Here is a 17,544-nt window from a genome sequence, read left to right as displayed (position 1 = left end):
CAAGAATGTTGGCAGTACACTTAGATTCAGAGAGAAGATAACCTCTAGGAAAGTAGGCAACTTCAACCCCCAAGAAAGAGTAAAGAGGACCTAAATCCTTTATCTCAATCTATTTTATTAACTACAATTTAGCTCTGCAATGCCATCAACATCATCCCTGGTGATAATCATGTCATCAACATATAGGGAAAGTATAATATGACCATGAGAAGAGGTCTTCAAAAACAAAGCAAAATCATTATCACTGGAACAAAAGCCAAGAGATGCAATCACAAAGGAGAACTTCTTAAACTAAGCCTATGGAGAAAAAGTTTGTGCATAATCCATACCATATTGTTGCGAGAATCCTTTAGCAACTAGACGTGCTTTGAAATGCTCAACTGACCCATCGGATTTGGTTTTAATCTTGTAAACCCATCGAGACCCAATACCATGTTTTTCTTGGTGGAAGAGAGACCAAGTCTCAAGTAGGTATCTTATGTAAGGCAGAAAGTTCCTTTATCACAGGCAATTGCCAAAAGGGATCAAGAATAGCGTCCTAGTAAGAAGAGGGCTCAGATAAACTTTGAATGGTGGTTAGGAAAAAAGCAAAAGAAGCAAAATAAAAGCCACTGAAGAAAATATGGTGTTTGAGTGGACTTATGAACATGTGGAGGATAATGAGGAGGAGGAGGATCAACAACCATAGGAGGTTCGCTGGGGGTCATGGGGACATCTTGACCTGTAGGAGTACTAGTATCAACCCTATATTTCTCAACCTTAGAGTTATTGAAATCACTAATATCCATGGAAAAAGGATCAATACGAGTGAGGCTAGACCTTGTAGGGTTGCGAGGATTAGAAGAAAGTGAATAAAATGGTAGGTGCTCATGAAACACCACATGACGAGAAACATAGAGTTTTTGGTTTGTAGGATCATAGCAACAATAACCCGTTTGACCATCCCCATAACCAAGAAAGTCACATATAGCATAAGACAATTTACTATGTTTTACTTGTGGACAAAGCACAAAGTTAGTAGACCCAAATACTTTCAAGGAAGAGTAATCAGGAACACAACCATACAACTTTTGGAAGGGAGAAAAACCTGAGATAACAGAAGATGGGATTCTATTAATAGCATGGACAACAATAATAATAGCTTCACCCTAAAACTCACTTGGAATTGAAGCAGAAAATAAAAGGGAACGAGCAATTTCAACAACATGACAATCTTTTCTTTTAGCAATGACATTCTATTGAGGAATGTCAGTGCAAGAAGTCTAATGAAGAGTACATCAGAAGCATATAATGCAGAGAATTTATTAGAAGTGTACTCACCACCTAAATCACAATGAAAACACTTAATAATTGCATTATGTTGGGTCTTAACCAAAGCACGGTAAATATACAAAAAATTCACAATGATGTTTCATAAGATAAACCCAACAATAACGAGTATAATCATCAATATATGATACATAATATCGAGATCCACCTTTGGTAAGAACCAATGATGGATCCCATACATCATAATGGATCAAGTTAAAGGGTTCATAAGAAGTTGAAACACTCTTACTAAAAGGAAAAATAGTAAATTTAGCAAGTTTACAACCACAACAATCAGAAATATCACTGGTCTGTAACCTTTATACAACTCCAGTAGAAGCTAAGTATTTTAATCTAGAAGAAGAAACATGTCCAAGATGAGAATGCCAAAAGTAGAAACTAGATAATGCTGAGTTGAAATGAAAAAGATGATAGGTCAACATTGGGTGCTACAACATCTGGAACCTTCAGCTCATCCAACATATAAAGTCCCCCTTGTCTACAACCTATCTTAATCAACCTCCCAAATTTTGGATCCTGTACATAACAATCAGTGAAAGAGAACAAAAATGAGTAACCAAAATCACATAGTTGACCAAAAAAGGCAAGATTCGAAATGAGTTTAGGAATATAACAAACATCTCAAAGGATCAAATTAGACATGGAGGCAGATCCAGTGCCATCTAATGGCATTGGGGTGCAATCAATAGTCATGACAGGTATAGATGACACATTGTTTAGAGACACAAAAGACTTAGGATCATATGACATGTGATATGATGCTCCAAAATCAAGAACCCATATTAGTGAAGACATACCTAACGAATTGTTATGCAAGATCAACAACTTGAGAAGTGGTCTTAGTAGTGGATGTACTAGCACCAGGAACAACAACAACATGTGATGATGGAGCTTGAAAATTTCTTTGGTTTGACTGATTAGAAGGAGGATGCCATTAAGATTGTTTTTGACTTCAATAATTTTGGACATTGTGCTTTCCAATGACCCTTCTCCTTACAATAACTGCATTCATCATGATCAACCTTTCCTTGAGACCTACTTTTTGTTAAAAGGAGCAACAAACACTGATGGGGGAGTAGAGATAATTCCTTTGTCAGAACCAAAGTTAGACTTAAGTCGTATTTCTTCTACCAACAACTCATTAACAACCACAACATCAACACTGGGAATAGGAGAACAATATAAGATTATTCCATGAAGCCCCTCAAAATCATCCCGTAGGGCCATCAAGAACTTTACAAACATTTTTGTTCTCTAAAATCAGTATACATTGGAAGCGCTTGCAAATCTGCAGGTTCATTAAAAGCCAATTGATCCCATAAATTAGACATAGCAGAATAAAAGTCTTGAATACTCATGTTATTTTGCTTAAGAGTTTGAATAACAATTTACAAATGATAGCATTTTACAAAATTAGACTGTTCATACAGCTTTTCAAATGATCCCAAACAAGCTTAGCCAAATCATACTTTACAAGTTGCATCCCTATTAGTTGCGAAACAAAATTATTGATCCAAGTAATGATCTTTGAGTTGTTTACTTCTTAGGTTTCCAACTCATTTATAGATTTCCCATTGTGTTCATTTGGAGGCTTAGTAAGAGTTCCATCAACATAGCCCTACTTTCTATTGCCTTTCAAAAAAAAATTTCATTACATCTCCAATAAGAATAACAGAGCAAAATAGATTACCGGAACCATCGTGTCGAAACAGAAACAAGTCCGCAACAAAACAGAGAAGGTTGCGATATAATAGATCTTCGTGACGGAGTTGGGGTCACGAATGCAGAGAGAGAGGCAGAACTGGGTCAAAAAACAAATTTGATACCATGTTAACATTGAGAACGTTACAGTTATTCCGAATTAGGAACCAAGCTCTTTGATAGCATGTTAACATTGAGAAGAGAAGAAACATAGTGGAGAAGAAGAAAGGGGGCTAGGTTTTATTGATAATCAGAATAAAGTATTAACAATACAAAGCATAAGAGAGAAATACATATAACAACAAAATAGCTAAACTACCCTTAATTAATATATCTAATATTATCTAACAGGTAAGACTTGTTGATAAGTTAACTCAGATGCAAATGACGTAAAATGACATACTTAATATTTCTAATATTTGAATTTTATTTTTGAATACTTATCGTCTTAAAAAATAGGATAATGATTTTTTAAATTTTGTATAATAAAAATGGTAAAGTTAAATTTCTAACCTTGAGGAATGATGTAATGATTATTGTGTGTGTGGAAGAACATAAAATTTGATGTGAGTTTTTCTAGACAACGAAAAAAAGATAAGAGGGTTTTAAATTAAATAAAAGGGTAAAATATAATTTCAAATAAAATAGTAAAGATAAAATTGAGAAGAAAAAAACAAATAGTTTATAAGCTAGCTTATTTCCCATAAGCTACTTCAAGGAACTTCTCAAAATAAGCTACTTCAAGTAACTTATGGAAAATATGTTGTCCTTAGGATCCATTATAATGATCAATGATGAAACACAAATTGATTATTTAGAACTACGATTTACGATCATGAATAATAACAAATAAAGTAAACCTAAGACGTGTAAAATTATATTATCCTCAAGGACTTATCTATGTAATATGCAAGTCCCCCTAGATATAACAAGTTCTTCCCAACATTAATTTGGGGCAACAGAACTAGGAAACTCTTTTTGTGAGAAAACCTAGGAACTCACACAGAGAAGGAAGATAGGGTTTCCTCTCCATTCTCTAAACTTTCTTCAATATATATATTCATAGTAATTAATTGGAAATAATGACTAATTAATATAATTAAAACAAATAATAATTACAATTAAAACATGACACTAATTCACATTAAAATATATAATTAAAAATCTTAAATTGTACATTTACCTTTTGAAATATCTTAATCAAAATATACAACAAAATAAACTACTAAAATAAACTTGTGAGTCAAACAAGCTTATAAGGTAGTCAAATGAGCTTATAAGTTCCTCAAAAGCCTTTGATGTAATTGTTGCCTCGTACACCAAAGATAATTGGGTCAACTGGGATCGCATTTGGGCACTCTTGAACATATATACATGTCAAGTTCTTGATTCATTTGTTTAGATTTAACATCCACGTTCTTCCTTCATTCAATTTATTACAACACGTCGAAGATTTGAGTTAGCAAAATCAGATCTTCAAGAATTATTAAAGGAATAAAGAGATAAATAAAAATGGTAAAGATTTGGTGATTTTACTCATATTGTTTAAACTCATTTTTTGACATTTAAATACTTTATTAATAATATCATTTTAAGATACAAATAAAAGGTGTTTTTTTCTTTATAATTTTCTTAAACATTTATTTTTCTCTTTATATAAGAATAACTTGAATGTATACGTTTATCACTTGCATAGCTAACAAACATTATACAAATTAGATCTTCTGTTGAAAACTAATCATATGTATCTGAAATTTTGTTTAAACTAGGTCATATAATTAAAAAAAATAAAAGTAATTCAGCAAATAATTGTAAAGTTGATGTGATTCAAATAATTTCTAACCATAAGGAATGGTGTGACAATATGACAATTGATGAGTTGACTATTGTAGTGACCCGCCTTGTCACTAAGATATCACTACTCTAAAATGTAACATTTCAGTTTTAAGTGAAAGTTCTATTAATTTGATTATGAAAGCAGTGATAAATTTTCGCGATATACATTCAACAAATCACCAATATATATATATATATATATATATATATATATATATATATATATATATATCATTCACATGTCCAGGTATAGTACAATTTCTTTAAATATATCTAAGACTGGACTTCACATATCCAATAAAAAAAAATCAAGGAACCAACTAAGTGTTGTTAACAAAACACAACTCTCTCACAAAATAAACTTTGACGTTATCATGTCGGCTTGGTGGCTCCAACAAATGGAAGTTCAAGATCATCACAAGCACGAACCAAACAGTACCAAATTGCAAGGATGAGTTTATGATAAAAAAGATTAACTAGTCATAGATGACAAAGATTATAAAGAAAACAATAATAGATAATCACAATCATTCTCAATAATCTATCAGTTTAACATACACTAAACAAACTAGTCATTAACTTTTCAACAATTCAAATCAATTATGCTCAAAATGATGCATGCACCTGACTCAACTCCAGAATGCAATGTGGTACCATTCAACCGAAAATAGCCTAAGCGTGTACTCATGACACTCTCACTTAGGAAAACTAGGCAACAATTGTCGAGGTCACCTTGTTGTGCACAGGCCTCTCCGCCTCCATGTTGATCAGCATGAGTCTCAAGGGAGTTCCAAATCAAGTGATATGCCCCCAAGTACTAGTATTTCTCCTCATGAAAAACCGCTGGAACTTACTGATAAAGTTTATACTATTTTCATGAAATTATGCAGTATGAAACATAAGCCCCAACAATGCATTGACCTTGGATAGTTAAAAATTCTAAGCAATACCCTTCCCTCTCCAAGGACGCTAATAATTTTTAAACTAATCCCATTCGTTCTCCAGGGATATCCAAATAGGATCACTGCACCCCAATATGTACATACACAACACACATCCATCTCAATGACATCATCAATCTCAATATCATCTCATCTGAATGTCATCAACACAATCTCATCTGAATGTCATCAACATCATCTCATCTTAATATCATCAACATCACAAGGAATCACATTCCACACATATTCATATAAACTCATCCATATCAATGACATCATCAATATCAACATCATCTCATCTCCATGTCATCAACTTCACAAGCAATCACATTCCACACATATATACATATAAACTTATGCCTAGGATTCACATTCCCCAGGTCTTCAGACAACATAAATCACATATAATAATAATTCATAACACCATAAGACATTTTAAATTAAAGAGGAGAACTATGGTATAAAAAAATTCCAATCATTCCAGAAACAATATCATTCACAATTTCATTCATCAATCACAAATATATCACATCCCATTAGTTTAAAACACCATTTTTCTTGAAAATCAGCATGCAACAGGGACAAACATACAATCCCATGATTGGGTTCCTTGACCCTAACTATGGTATCAAAACTATAAACTCCTCTTACTTATCTATATCTTCCTGTTAGCTCCTCCCAATGTTGTTTTGAGATCTCTTAGATTCACGTCTGTCGGTCCAAATGTAGAGCTCTCTATATATACCAAATCGAAGACAATTTAGTATAGATTCCAAAGACAAAGTTAATATTAACATTCAAGGTCAAATACCCATTCAATTTTAAAAGGGCTAAAATGGTGTTTTTTGGGGGTCCACATCAAAGAGACGTCATTTTGAAATTCCAATCTCACCAATGTAATCAGGGTTCAACAAAGGTCACAAAAACAAAATCAATTTCATAAAAAGCAACTCTTATAATGTCTCATTTTCAAAGGTTTTCAAAGGAAACGTAAAAAATCCAATAATGGCACCCAAATCACATGAGATACACGGATAAACTCAAAATAACTAGGAGAAGGCATAAAAATCATGGTTACCTTAAAGAATTTGCGAAGGGAGGGTCAAGGGCTCCATTCTCTACCGAACCCATGAGTTGGGTTTTTGAAGATTCCGCTATGATTAAAGGCTTCCTCTTTGTGTGGTGGTTTGGTGGAAAGCGGTGTCAGCTCGTGGTTGTCACTGGTGGTCATGGATGGTGGAGGAGGAAGTTCTAGGGTTAGGTGAGGGTTTGAGGAAAATAGGGGGTGAAAAACATGTGTTTTTACATTGTTGATGTATTTATAACTTGCAAGACTTGCTTAGCAAGCTTGTATCACTAAGTGAAATTTAACTTTTGGTGCTAAGTGAGACATTTAGCACTAAGTAAAGTTTTCCTGCTGGTTGAAATTGCCTTTAGCGAGATGGTGTCACTAAGCATATTATTTCTTTTGGGAAGAATTGCACTTAGCGAGTTGCTGTCGCTAAGCAAGCTGTTTAGATATTTTATTTTTGCAAATCCCAACGGTCAAAACCTGCAGACTGGGGTTGCAAAGCTATACTCAAAGTTTGAAGGCGATCCAACGGTTAATAAGTTTGAGATTGTGGTTTTACTAAAACATGTTTTGGGTCAATCTCGAAATCAGACAGTTCCAGCATAGATCAATCAAACTCCATATAACCTAACATCCACACCAAGCAACTGCACAAGGGTAATTCACCCAAAACTTCAACTAATCCAAATTAATCAAGCAGTTAAATAATACAAGAAATGCATCAAACATCTATTTTCAGTTATTAAAATTTTAGGGCGTTACAATTCTTTAAACCTTATAGAAAATTCTTCCTTGAAATTTACGTGACTTGAACAAGGCTGGATAAGCTTCTCGCATTTGACTCTCTAGTTCCCACATTGTGTCCTCTCATGATGTACCTCCCTAGACCACCTTGACTAGTGGAATCTCTTTCCCTCTTAATTGCTTTGTTCGCCTATCCTCAATCCTTAAAGGCAATGTTTCATATGTCAAGTTCTCCTTTACTTGAACGTCATCTAATACGACCACATGTAATGGATCATGGATATACTTATTGTAGAAGCAAAGCTTCATGATGAATCAAGATTGATTCAAAGATGTTTTGATGATAACAAAGGTGATGGCAAAAAGCTCAAAGGTCAATCAAAGAATGAGTTCAAGATGTTCAAGATAGAATCAAGAACACTTCATGATTCAAGAGGAAAGTTGAAGAACACTTCAAGATTCAAGAGGAAAGTTGATTTCAAGAATCAAGAATCAAGATTCAAGGATCAAGCTTTCAAGAATCAAGATCAAGATTCAAGACTTAAGATTCAAGAATCAAGAGAAGGCTTAATCAAGATAAGTATGAAAAGGTTTTTTCAAAAACTGAGTAACACATGGATTTTTCTCAAAACATGTTTACCAAAGAGTTTTTACTCTCTGGTAATCGATTACCAGATTATTGTAATCGATTACCAGTAGCAAAATGGATTTGAAAAAGTTTTCAAATGAATTTACAACGTTCCAATTGATTTCAAAAAGCTGTAATCGATTACAATGTTTTGGTAATCGATTACCAGTGCCTTTGAACATTGAAATTCAAATTCAAATGTGAAGAGTCACATCCTTTCACATAAAAGCTTTGTGTAATCGATTACACTAATTTGGTAATCGATTACCAGTGACAGTTTCTGAACAAATCAAAAGATGTAACTCTTCAAATAGTTTTTGACTTTTTCAAATTGGTTTTAAGTTTTTCTAAAGGTCATAACTCTTCTAATGGTTCTCTTGACCATACATGAAGCGTCTATAAAAGCAATGCTTTGTTTTGCATTTCATACATCTATCTTTTCCAATTCATTCTTTAAAAAAGCAATTTTTTCCACATTGATTTCTGAGTCTCTTTGAACTTCTTCTTCTTCTTCTTCCTTTTGGCAAAAGCTTTCCAAAGTTTTCTGGTTTTCCAAACCTTGAAACTTGTGCTATTCATTCTTTTCATTCCCTTCTCCCTTTGCCAAAAAGAATTCGCCAAGGACTAACCGCCTGAATTCTTTTTGTGTCTCTCTTCTCCCTTTTCTAAAAGAACAAAGGACTAACCGCCTGAATTCTTTTGTGTCTCCCTTCTCCCTTGTCAAAGAATTCAAAATGACACAGTCTGAGAATTCTTTTGATTCTTCCCTTTCCCTTATACAAAAGTTTTCAAAGGACTAACCTCCTGAGAATTCTTTTGTATCCCCATTCACAAAGTATCAAAGGTTTAACCGCTTGATATCTTTGTCTTAACACATTGGAGGGTACATCCTTTGTGGTACAAGTAGAGGGTACATCTACTTGGGTTGTTGACTGAGAACAAGAGAGGGTACATCTCTTGTGGATCAGTTCTAGTGGAGGGTACATCCACTAGGTTCAAAGAGAACAAGGGAGGGTACATCCCTTGTGGATCTTTGCTTGTAAAAGGATTTTTACAAGGTTGAAAGAAATCTCAAGGACCGCAGGTCGCTTGGGGACTGGATGTAGGCACAGGTTGTTGCCGAACCAGTATAAAAACTCTTGTGTGTTTGTCTCCTTCTTCCCTACTCTTTTACTTTCTGCTATGCATTTTAATTTCCATTTTACTTTTGGTTAAGTTTCTCTTCTACTCCTTATTCTCTTAACAACATAGTAAAAGCCTTAGAAGAGTAAATTTTTAATTAGTAAAGGTTTAGGAATAATTAATTCAACCCCCTCTTCTTAATTATTTTGAGGCCACTCGATCCAACACTTATGGAGTTGAGAAACATGAAAGAAATTGTGGAGGTTAAAAAGAGACGAGGGTAATGCAATTTGATATGCCACAGTGCCGAATTTTTTGAGAATTTGGAAGGGACCGATAAAATGAGGTGTGAGCTTTCGAGATTTCAAAGCTCGATGAACCCCAGTCCACAGGGTGACTCTCAAGAATACATGATCACCAACCTCGAATTCCAGGTCTTTCCTCCTCTTGTCCTGTTAACTTTTCTGCCTGCTTTGAATAGTCCTCATCATTTCTTGGATCAACTTGACCTTCTTAGTGGTATGTTGTACCACTTCAAGTCCTAAGGTGAGGTTCTCTTCGGGTTCTAAGCACAGGGGTGTCCTAAACCTTCTACCATACAAAGCTTCGTAGGGAGCCATGCCAATGGTAGAATGAAAACTATTGTTATAGGTGAACTCTATCAATGGAAAAAAATTCTCCCAACTCCCCTTTTGTTCTAGTCACATGCTTTTTAAAGGTCCTCTAGTAACTGAATTGTCTATTCAGTCTGGCCATCAGTTTGAGGGTGATAAGCTAAACTTAGCCTAAGCTTGGTTCCTAATGCTTTGTTTTGACTCTCCCAAAACCTAAAGGTAAATCGAGGATCTCTATCAGACACTATGCTAGACGGCATACCATGTAATCTGAAAATCTCACTAATATACAGGGAAGTCAACTTCACTAAGGAAAACCTGATATTGATGAGGATAAAGTGAGCAGACTTGGTCAGTCTGTCAACAATAACATAGATAGAATCTAAACCTTTGGGGCAATCTTACAATGAAATCCATAGAGATATTGTCCCACTTCCACTAGGGTATCTCTAAGGGTTGTAACTTGCCCGAGGGTCTCTGGTGTTCTATCTAAACCTAGATAGAATCTAAACCTCTGGGGGTGCTAGGCAGACTAAACATGGGTGGATGCTAAAATTACTTTTATACCCTTCCTAATATCCTAATACATCTTGGTAGCACTAGGGTGGATGCTCTAGTTTCTCCCATGTCTTTCCGCTAAGATCATCTTCCTAATCTCGGGTACATTGGGGACACAGATTCTATCTCAAAGTCTCAAGACTCCATCTGATTTCACATTGAAGCTACTATCTTTCCCTAACACTATGGCTTCTAACTGAGTTCTCAAAAAAGGATTAGACTTCTAGCCCTTTCTGATCTCTCCTAGCAACTCACTAGGAATTCTCAAAGCTCCCAGTCTTACATTGTTAGGGGTAACCTCACACACAAGGCTAAGGTCCCTAAATTGTTCTAGGAGATCCAACTCCCTAATTATTAGGGCAGATATATGTAGGGATTTCCTACTCAAAGCATTAGCCACTACATTGGCTTTACTGGGATGATAGCTAAGCTCAAAATCATAGTCCTTAAGAAATTCTAACCATATCCTTTGATGCATGTTCAACTCTTTTTGACTAAACAGATACTTAAGGCTTTTATGATTGCTAAACACTTCAAACGTGGAGCCGAATAGGTAATGCCTCCCCATCTTAAGAGCAAAAACTACAATAGCTAACTCCAGATCACGGGTAGGATAATTCTTCTCCCGAGTCTTGAGTTGTCTAGAAGCATAGGCCACTACCTAGTTGTTCTGCATCAACACTCTGCCTAAACTAATCTTTGATGCATCACAATAAAAATCAAAGGGTTCTCTTGGGTTAGGCAAAACTAACATGGCCACGATCGTTAACTTTTCATTAAGTGTTTGGAAACTATGCTCACATTGGGCATCCCACACAAAAGCTTGACCTTTACGAGTCAACTATGTCAAAGGCAAGGCTAACTTGGAGAAACCTTCTATCTTAGAGGGATCTACAGCTATACCGCCTTGGGATATCACATGTCCAAGGAAACTAACTTTCTCTAACCAAAACTCGCACTTGGACAATTTAGCATAAAGCGGTCGGTCTCTAAGGATTTACAACATAATCCTTAAGTGATCTTCATGCTCCTCTCTAGTCTTGAAGTATACCAAAATATCATATATGAATAGTAACACAAAACTATCAAGATAAGGGTGAAAGATTCTATTCATGTAATCTATAAACACACCAAGGGCATTAGTCACACTGAAAGGCATGACTAGATACTCATAGTGACCATAACAGGTCCTAAAGGCAGTCTTCAGGATATCCTCAGACTTCACTCGGATCTGATGGTAACTTGACCTAAGGTCTATCTTGCTAAACACATAAGTTCTTATCACCTGGTCCGTATGGTCATCTATTCTAGGCAAATGGTACTTGTTCTTGATCATCACCTTATTCAACTGGCGATAGTCTACACACAACCTCATGGTTCCATCTTTCTTCTTCACTAACAACACTGGCACTCCCCGTGGAGACATGTTGGGTCTCATGAACTACTACCCAAAAACTCTTCTATTTGTTTCTTAAGCTCGAATAACTCTATAAGAGATGTAGAAGCAAAGCTTCATGGTGAATCAAGAGTGATTCAAAGATGTTTTGATGATAACAAAGATGATAACAAAAGATGATGACAAAGGTGATGACAAAAAGCTCAAAGGTCAATCAAAGAATGAGTTCAAGAAGTTCAAGATAGAATCAAGAACACTTCAAGATTCAAGAGGAAAGTTGAATTCAAGAATCAAGAATCAAGATTCAAGAGATCAAGGTTCAAGACTCAAGATTCAAGAATCAAGAAAAGGCTATTCAAGAATCAAGAAAAAGCTTAATCAAGATAAGTATGAAAAGGTTTTTTCAAAAAACTGAGTAGCACATGGATTTTTCTCAAAACATGTTTACTAAAGAGTTTTTACTCTCTGGTAATCGATTACCAGATTATTGTAATCGATTACCAGTAGCAAAATGGATTTGAAAAAGTTTTCAAACTAAATTTACAACGTTCCAATTAATTTCAAAAAGTTGTAATCGATTACAATGTTTTGGTAATCGATTACCAATGCCTTTGAACGTTGAAATTCAAATTCAAATGTGAAGAGTCACATCTTTTCACATAAAAGCCTTGTGTAATCGATTACACTGATTTGGTAATCGATTACCAGTGATTGTTTCTGAATAAATCAAAAGATGTAACTCTTCAAAAGGTTTTTGACTTTTTCAAAATGGTTTTAAGTTTTTCTAAAAGTTATAACTCTTCTAAATGGTCCTCTTGGCTAGACATGAAGAGTCTATAAAAGCAAGACTTTGATTTGCTTTTCAACATACTTTTTCAATCAATCTATTACAATTCTTTACAAGCCTTGAATCTCTTTGAACTTCTTCTTCTTCTTTGTGCCAAAAGCTTTCCAATGTTTTCTGGTTTTCTGAACCTTGAAAACTTGTGCTATTCATTCTTTTCATCTCTTCTCCCTTTGCCAAAAAGCATTCTCCAAGGACTAACCGCTTGAATTCTTTTTGTGTCTCTCTTCTCCCTTTTCCAAAAGAACGAATGACTAACCGCCTGAATTCTTTTGTGTCTCCCTTCTCCCTTGTCAAAGAATTCAAAATGACACAGTCTGAGAATTCTTTTGATTCTTTCCTTTCCCTTATACAAAAGTGTTCAAAGGACTAACCGTCTGAGAATTCTTTTGTATCCCCATTCACAAAGTATCAAAGGTTTAACCGCCTGAGATCTTTGTCTTAACACATTGGAGGGTACATCCTTTGTGGTACAAGTAGAGGGTACATCTACTTGGGTTGTTGACTGAGAACAAGAGAGGATACATCTCTTGTGGATCAGTTCTAGTGGAGGGTACATCCACTAGGTTCAAAGCGAACAAGGGAGGGTACATCCCTTGTGGATCTTTGCTTGTAAAAGGATTTTTACAAGGTTGAAAAGAAATCTCAAGGACCGCAGGTCGCTTGGGGACTGGATGTAGGCACGGGTTGTTGTCGAACCAGTATAAAAACTCTTGTGTGTTTGTCTCCTTCTTCCCTACTCTTTTACTTTCTACTGTGCATTTTAATTTCCGCTTTTACTTTTGGTTAAGTTTCTCTTCTACTCCTTATTCTCTTAAAAACATAGTAAAAGCCTTAGAAGAGTAAATTTTTAATTAGTAAAGGTTTAGGAATAATTAATTCAACCCCTCCTTCTTAATTATTCTGAGGCCACTCGATCCAACAAGAGACATCCTATAAGGGGCTACAAATATGAGTTCAACACTAAGTACCCTATAGATCTATAGAAAACTCTATCTCTCTCTCTTAGGTAGTAAATCAGATATATCCTCAGGAAACTCTCTAACAACTAGGAGGTCACTGATGGAAACCTTGGTCTTTAATTCTAGGTTACACAGGATCATGTACACTTGGGAATATTCTTTCAAAGATGTCACAACTTGGTTGACAGAGATGAACATCCTATCCCTACTCACTTCAGAATCACCAAGCACCACAATTTTATCAAAATAGTTTAATAAGACATGGTTGGAAGATAACCAACCCATACCCAGAATAACATCAATTTGGGTTAGAGGTAAACCAATATGATCAATCAAGAGTTTTCTACCAAAAATCTCTACAGGACAATTTAAACACACATCAGAAGTTAACACATAACCACTAGTTGGGGTCTTTACCACAAGATCACCATTGAACGAAGACACAAAAAACTTAAGTTTCTCCACACACGAGGAAGATGTAAATGAATGGATCACATCAGAATCGAATAGCACAAGTAAGGGATTCCCACTTGTGAAACATTTACCTTGGATTAGATCTTTGGATTTCGAAGCTTCCACTCCATTAAGAGTAAATAATCTTCCCATGGCCTTCAAACGTCCAGTTTGGTCATTCAAACTTCCACCATTATGCTCCTTCTTGGAATAGGGGAAGTCTCTTTGAATACGTCCCTTCTATCTTCAATTGAAACAGGTTATGTCTTTGTCTGCACAATTTGAAGAAATATGGCCTAGCTTACCACACTTGTAACAATTGATCTAAGTCGAGAAAGTAGTTGGTTTGCTACTACTATCTCCAAAAAACCCCGTAGCAGCAGTGTTCTAATTATTGGGGCGATTACCATATTGCTTGGGAGAGGTCACGTATGGTTTTCCCTGATTTTGGGATCCATGCTTCTTGTTCTTCATTGGGCCCGTATTCCAATAATACAATGCCCTATCTCGGGAGTCTTCATCCCAAGTTCTACACATGTTTACCAACAGTGGGAATTGACGAACACCTTGATAATTCATAGCTTGCTTCACCTTAGGTCGCAAGCCATTCAAAAACTTCACACACTTTGAGCTTTCACCATTTCTTCCTTGGTAATGAGGGAAGTACCTCACCAGCTCTTTGAACTTGGCTGCATATTCATCTACAATCATACTTCCTTGCTTAAGCTCCAGGGATTCCATTTCCTTCTCATTCCTAACATCTTCAGGGAAAAATTTCTATAGAAATACTCTCTTGAAGGTTTCTTAGGTCATAACTTGACCTTCAGCCTCCAAGCATTGGCAAGTGTTCTCCAACCAATACTCAACTTTTTCTACCAGAGTATACATGCCAAAAGCAACCTTGTGCTCCTCTGGATATGCCATCACTCTAAAGATTTTCTCAATCTCTCGTGTCCAGTTTTGGGCACCATCACGATTGTATCCTTAATTGAAAGCAGGAGGATTGTTTTACTTAAATATTAATTTCGGTGTGCTAATTAATTAAATTGTTTACATGATTAAATTTACTTAAGTTTTAAGTTTGTCTGATAATTTAATATTTGTGAAATTTTACTTATAAATAATTCTTTACAGATAAATATTAACTAATCAACTAGTATAGATTTTTATTTTTCAAGGGTTATAAAATTTAATTGCATTACATTAAAATTACACTATGTTAACTAAATTTGGACAACCTAAAACCCTAACCCTAACTCCTAATTACACGACACTTAACCCCTAAACTCTCCTATGCTTGACACCTAAACCAACATCTAAGCCTAATGCACGATCACTTTGTGACACTTGGATTCTCACCAAACTACCCCAAACCCCACGACCACCCTCACCCAAAACACACTCACATTTTACTAATCACCCGATCTCTCAGTCTCTCTCTCACTTAAAAGAAAATTTTGGTGACATTTTGCTCTCTTGGGAGCTGCTGGCCGAGAGAACAAGGAGCAAAGGAGGGAAACTTGCCATTTTTCCATCGTTGGTGGTTGCATGTAAGCTTGGATTCAACGTCCTCACCATATTTAGTGTATTTCATCCTTATTTTTGTTTCTTGAAAAATTGCTAGTAAAAATAACAAACATTTGGATGATATTTAATGTTATAGAATTTTAAATGGTGAAATAATAGTTGTGTGTGTGTGGCATCCTTGAATGGATAAGTTCTCTGGAAATTTAATTCCAGGCTTAAGATGTGTTTTAGGCTTAAAAAGCCTTGATCAAACATCCAATAAACCAAAGTCAAACTAGTCAAAGTAAGAGAATCTCTTCATTAGTGGCATTTTGGTCATTATGCAATTTTTTAGGCTAAATTTTATTTTGAGTCTTAAAAAAATATTTTATTTATAATTAATAATTTTCATGAAGTTAGTTCAAGAAAATATATTATCATGCATTAATAATCAATTTATTGAGCTTTATTAGTGTTTTAATAATAGAAAATTCATTTTAATCTAGATTTGAGTGATTCTAAATGCATAGGATTTATAAAATTAAATGTGACAAGATGGTTTATATACTGGGGTAAAATTAATTAAAATAGGATGGTTTTGAGATCCCCAAAACCCCTTTTAAAAAATTCACATGCGTGTGGTATTTTGTCACCACTTGAAAATATACTTTTAACATTGTTAGTTTAACATCAATTTTTTTAAAATTAATGTTAACAAAAGAACGATATCATGTTTGTAAATAAAAGGACTTTGTTAACATCAGTTTCTTAAAATTTGATGTTGTGTATTGCTCTTAACATCGGTTTTGATCTAAAATGATGTTGTTTAATGACAAAAATTCAATCTAAAATTTGAAAGAAAATCTGCTTAGGTAAAGTCAATATATACCCTGTGAGAGCGAACCTTACCTTTGCGTTAGTGTAGAAAAGGATAGCAAGTTAGGAATAAGCTTCATTAAGAGAATTTTTTTTATTAGAGGCATATAATATTAACTATAGAGTGATAAGTTAGCATGAGAATAGACAAAGGAGTTTATAGTCTTTGCTTAGCATACTCTACACTGAGTGAATTTCGGGGACGAAATTCCTAAAATGGTGGAGTATTATGACACCCCAAAATTTTGACCCACTAAGTAAACATAAGGGAGTTTGTTAGGATTTATTTTCTTAATAAGAAAAGACGTGTCTTGAAATTGATTAATAATTAATTGAGTAATTAAAGATGGTTGTGAGTCTGTCTTGAAATTGATTGTATGCATGTTTTTCTTCTTCTTTTTTCTTTGTTTATTCTTTGGGAGAGCTTCAAATACAAAGGATACTCTACCCAATTTTTTTAGAATTTCTATACAAGTGTTATTTTCAAAATTTTGAACCCCAATGGTTAAGAGGCTAGCTGAAATTTTGGGTTCTCTGGACCAACCACAGTGTTTTGAACTTTTCTCAAAATATACCCATTGTGAGAAGAGACCATTTTGAGGCTCATCCATGACATTCAAAATGGTTTCCCTATTGGGCATTGCGTGTCTGATAGTGTGTAGTTTTTATCACTTTTGAGATTCTCTGGTGATCATCTTGAAAATTTGATTGTTGAAGCTTAAACTAGAGATAAAATTATTATTAACTATGTATATTGGAAAAATTACAGAGGTTATCTTCAAATTTTGAAAGGCCATGGAAAACAAGTAGTTGTTGGAAGGTTGTCATTGGAAGTCAGAAAAAAAAGGGTTTGAATGAAAAGTTTACTGAGAATTACAAAGATAGAATTTTGGTACGTTTTTTTTTCCTTGTTGAAAAGATATTTTTGTGAGCTTTAACTAGAAAAATTACCATCCAATTTT

The 17,544-nt window shown here is 34.8% G+C and overlaps 1 protein-coding gene across 1 annotated transcript; it reads right to left on the bottom strand.

Moving 5' to 3' along the window:
• Nucleotides 1-13,777: 13,777 nt before the first annotated feature.
• Nucleotides 13,778-14,353, bottom strand: LOC113002301 (uncharacterized). The gene has a single exon (XM_026129384.1). The coding sequence runs from the start codon at nucleotides 14,351-14,353 to the stop codon at nucleotides 13,778-13,780; it is 576 nt and encodes a 191-aa protein (XP_025985169.1).
• Nucleotides 14,354-17,544: the final 3,191 nt, after the last annotated feature.

The sequence above is a fragment of the Glycine max genome, chromosome 1 (genome assembly GCF_000004515.6).
Source record: "Glycine max cultivar Williams 82 chromosome 1, Glycine_max_v4.0, whole genome shotgun sequence".
Lineage (NCBI taxonomy): Eukaryota > Viridiplantae > Streptophyta > Magnoliopsida > Fabales > Fabaceae > Glycine > Glycine max.
The sequence above is the reverse complement of the archived record's forward strand: the minus strand, read 5'-3'. Positions and strand labels throughout refer to the sequence as shown.

Bases quoted from the DNA above. Each gene is read 5' to 3' on its own strand.
- LOC113002301 (XM_026129384.1), bottom strand. From the start codon at position 14,353: ATGGGAAGATTATTTACTCTTAATGGAGTGGAAGCTTCGAAATCCAAA.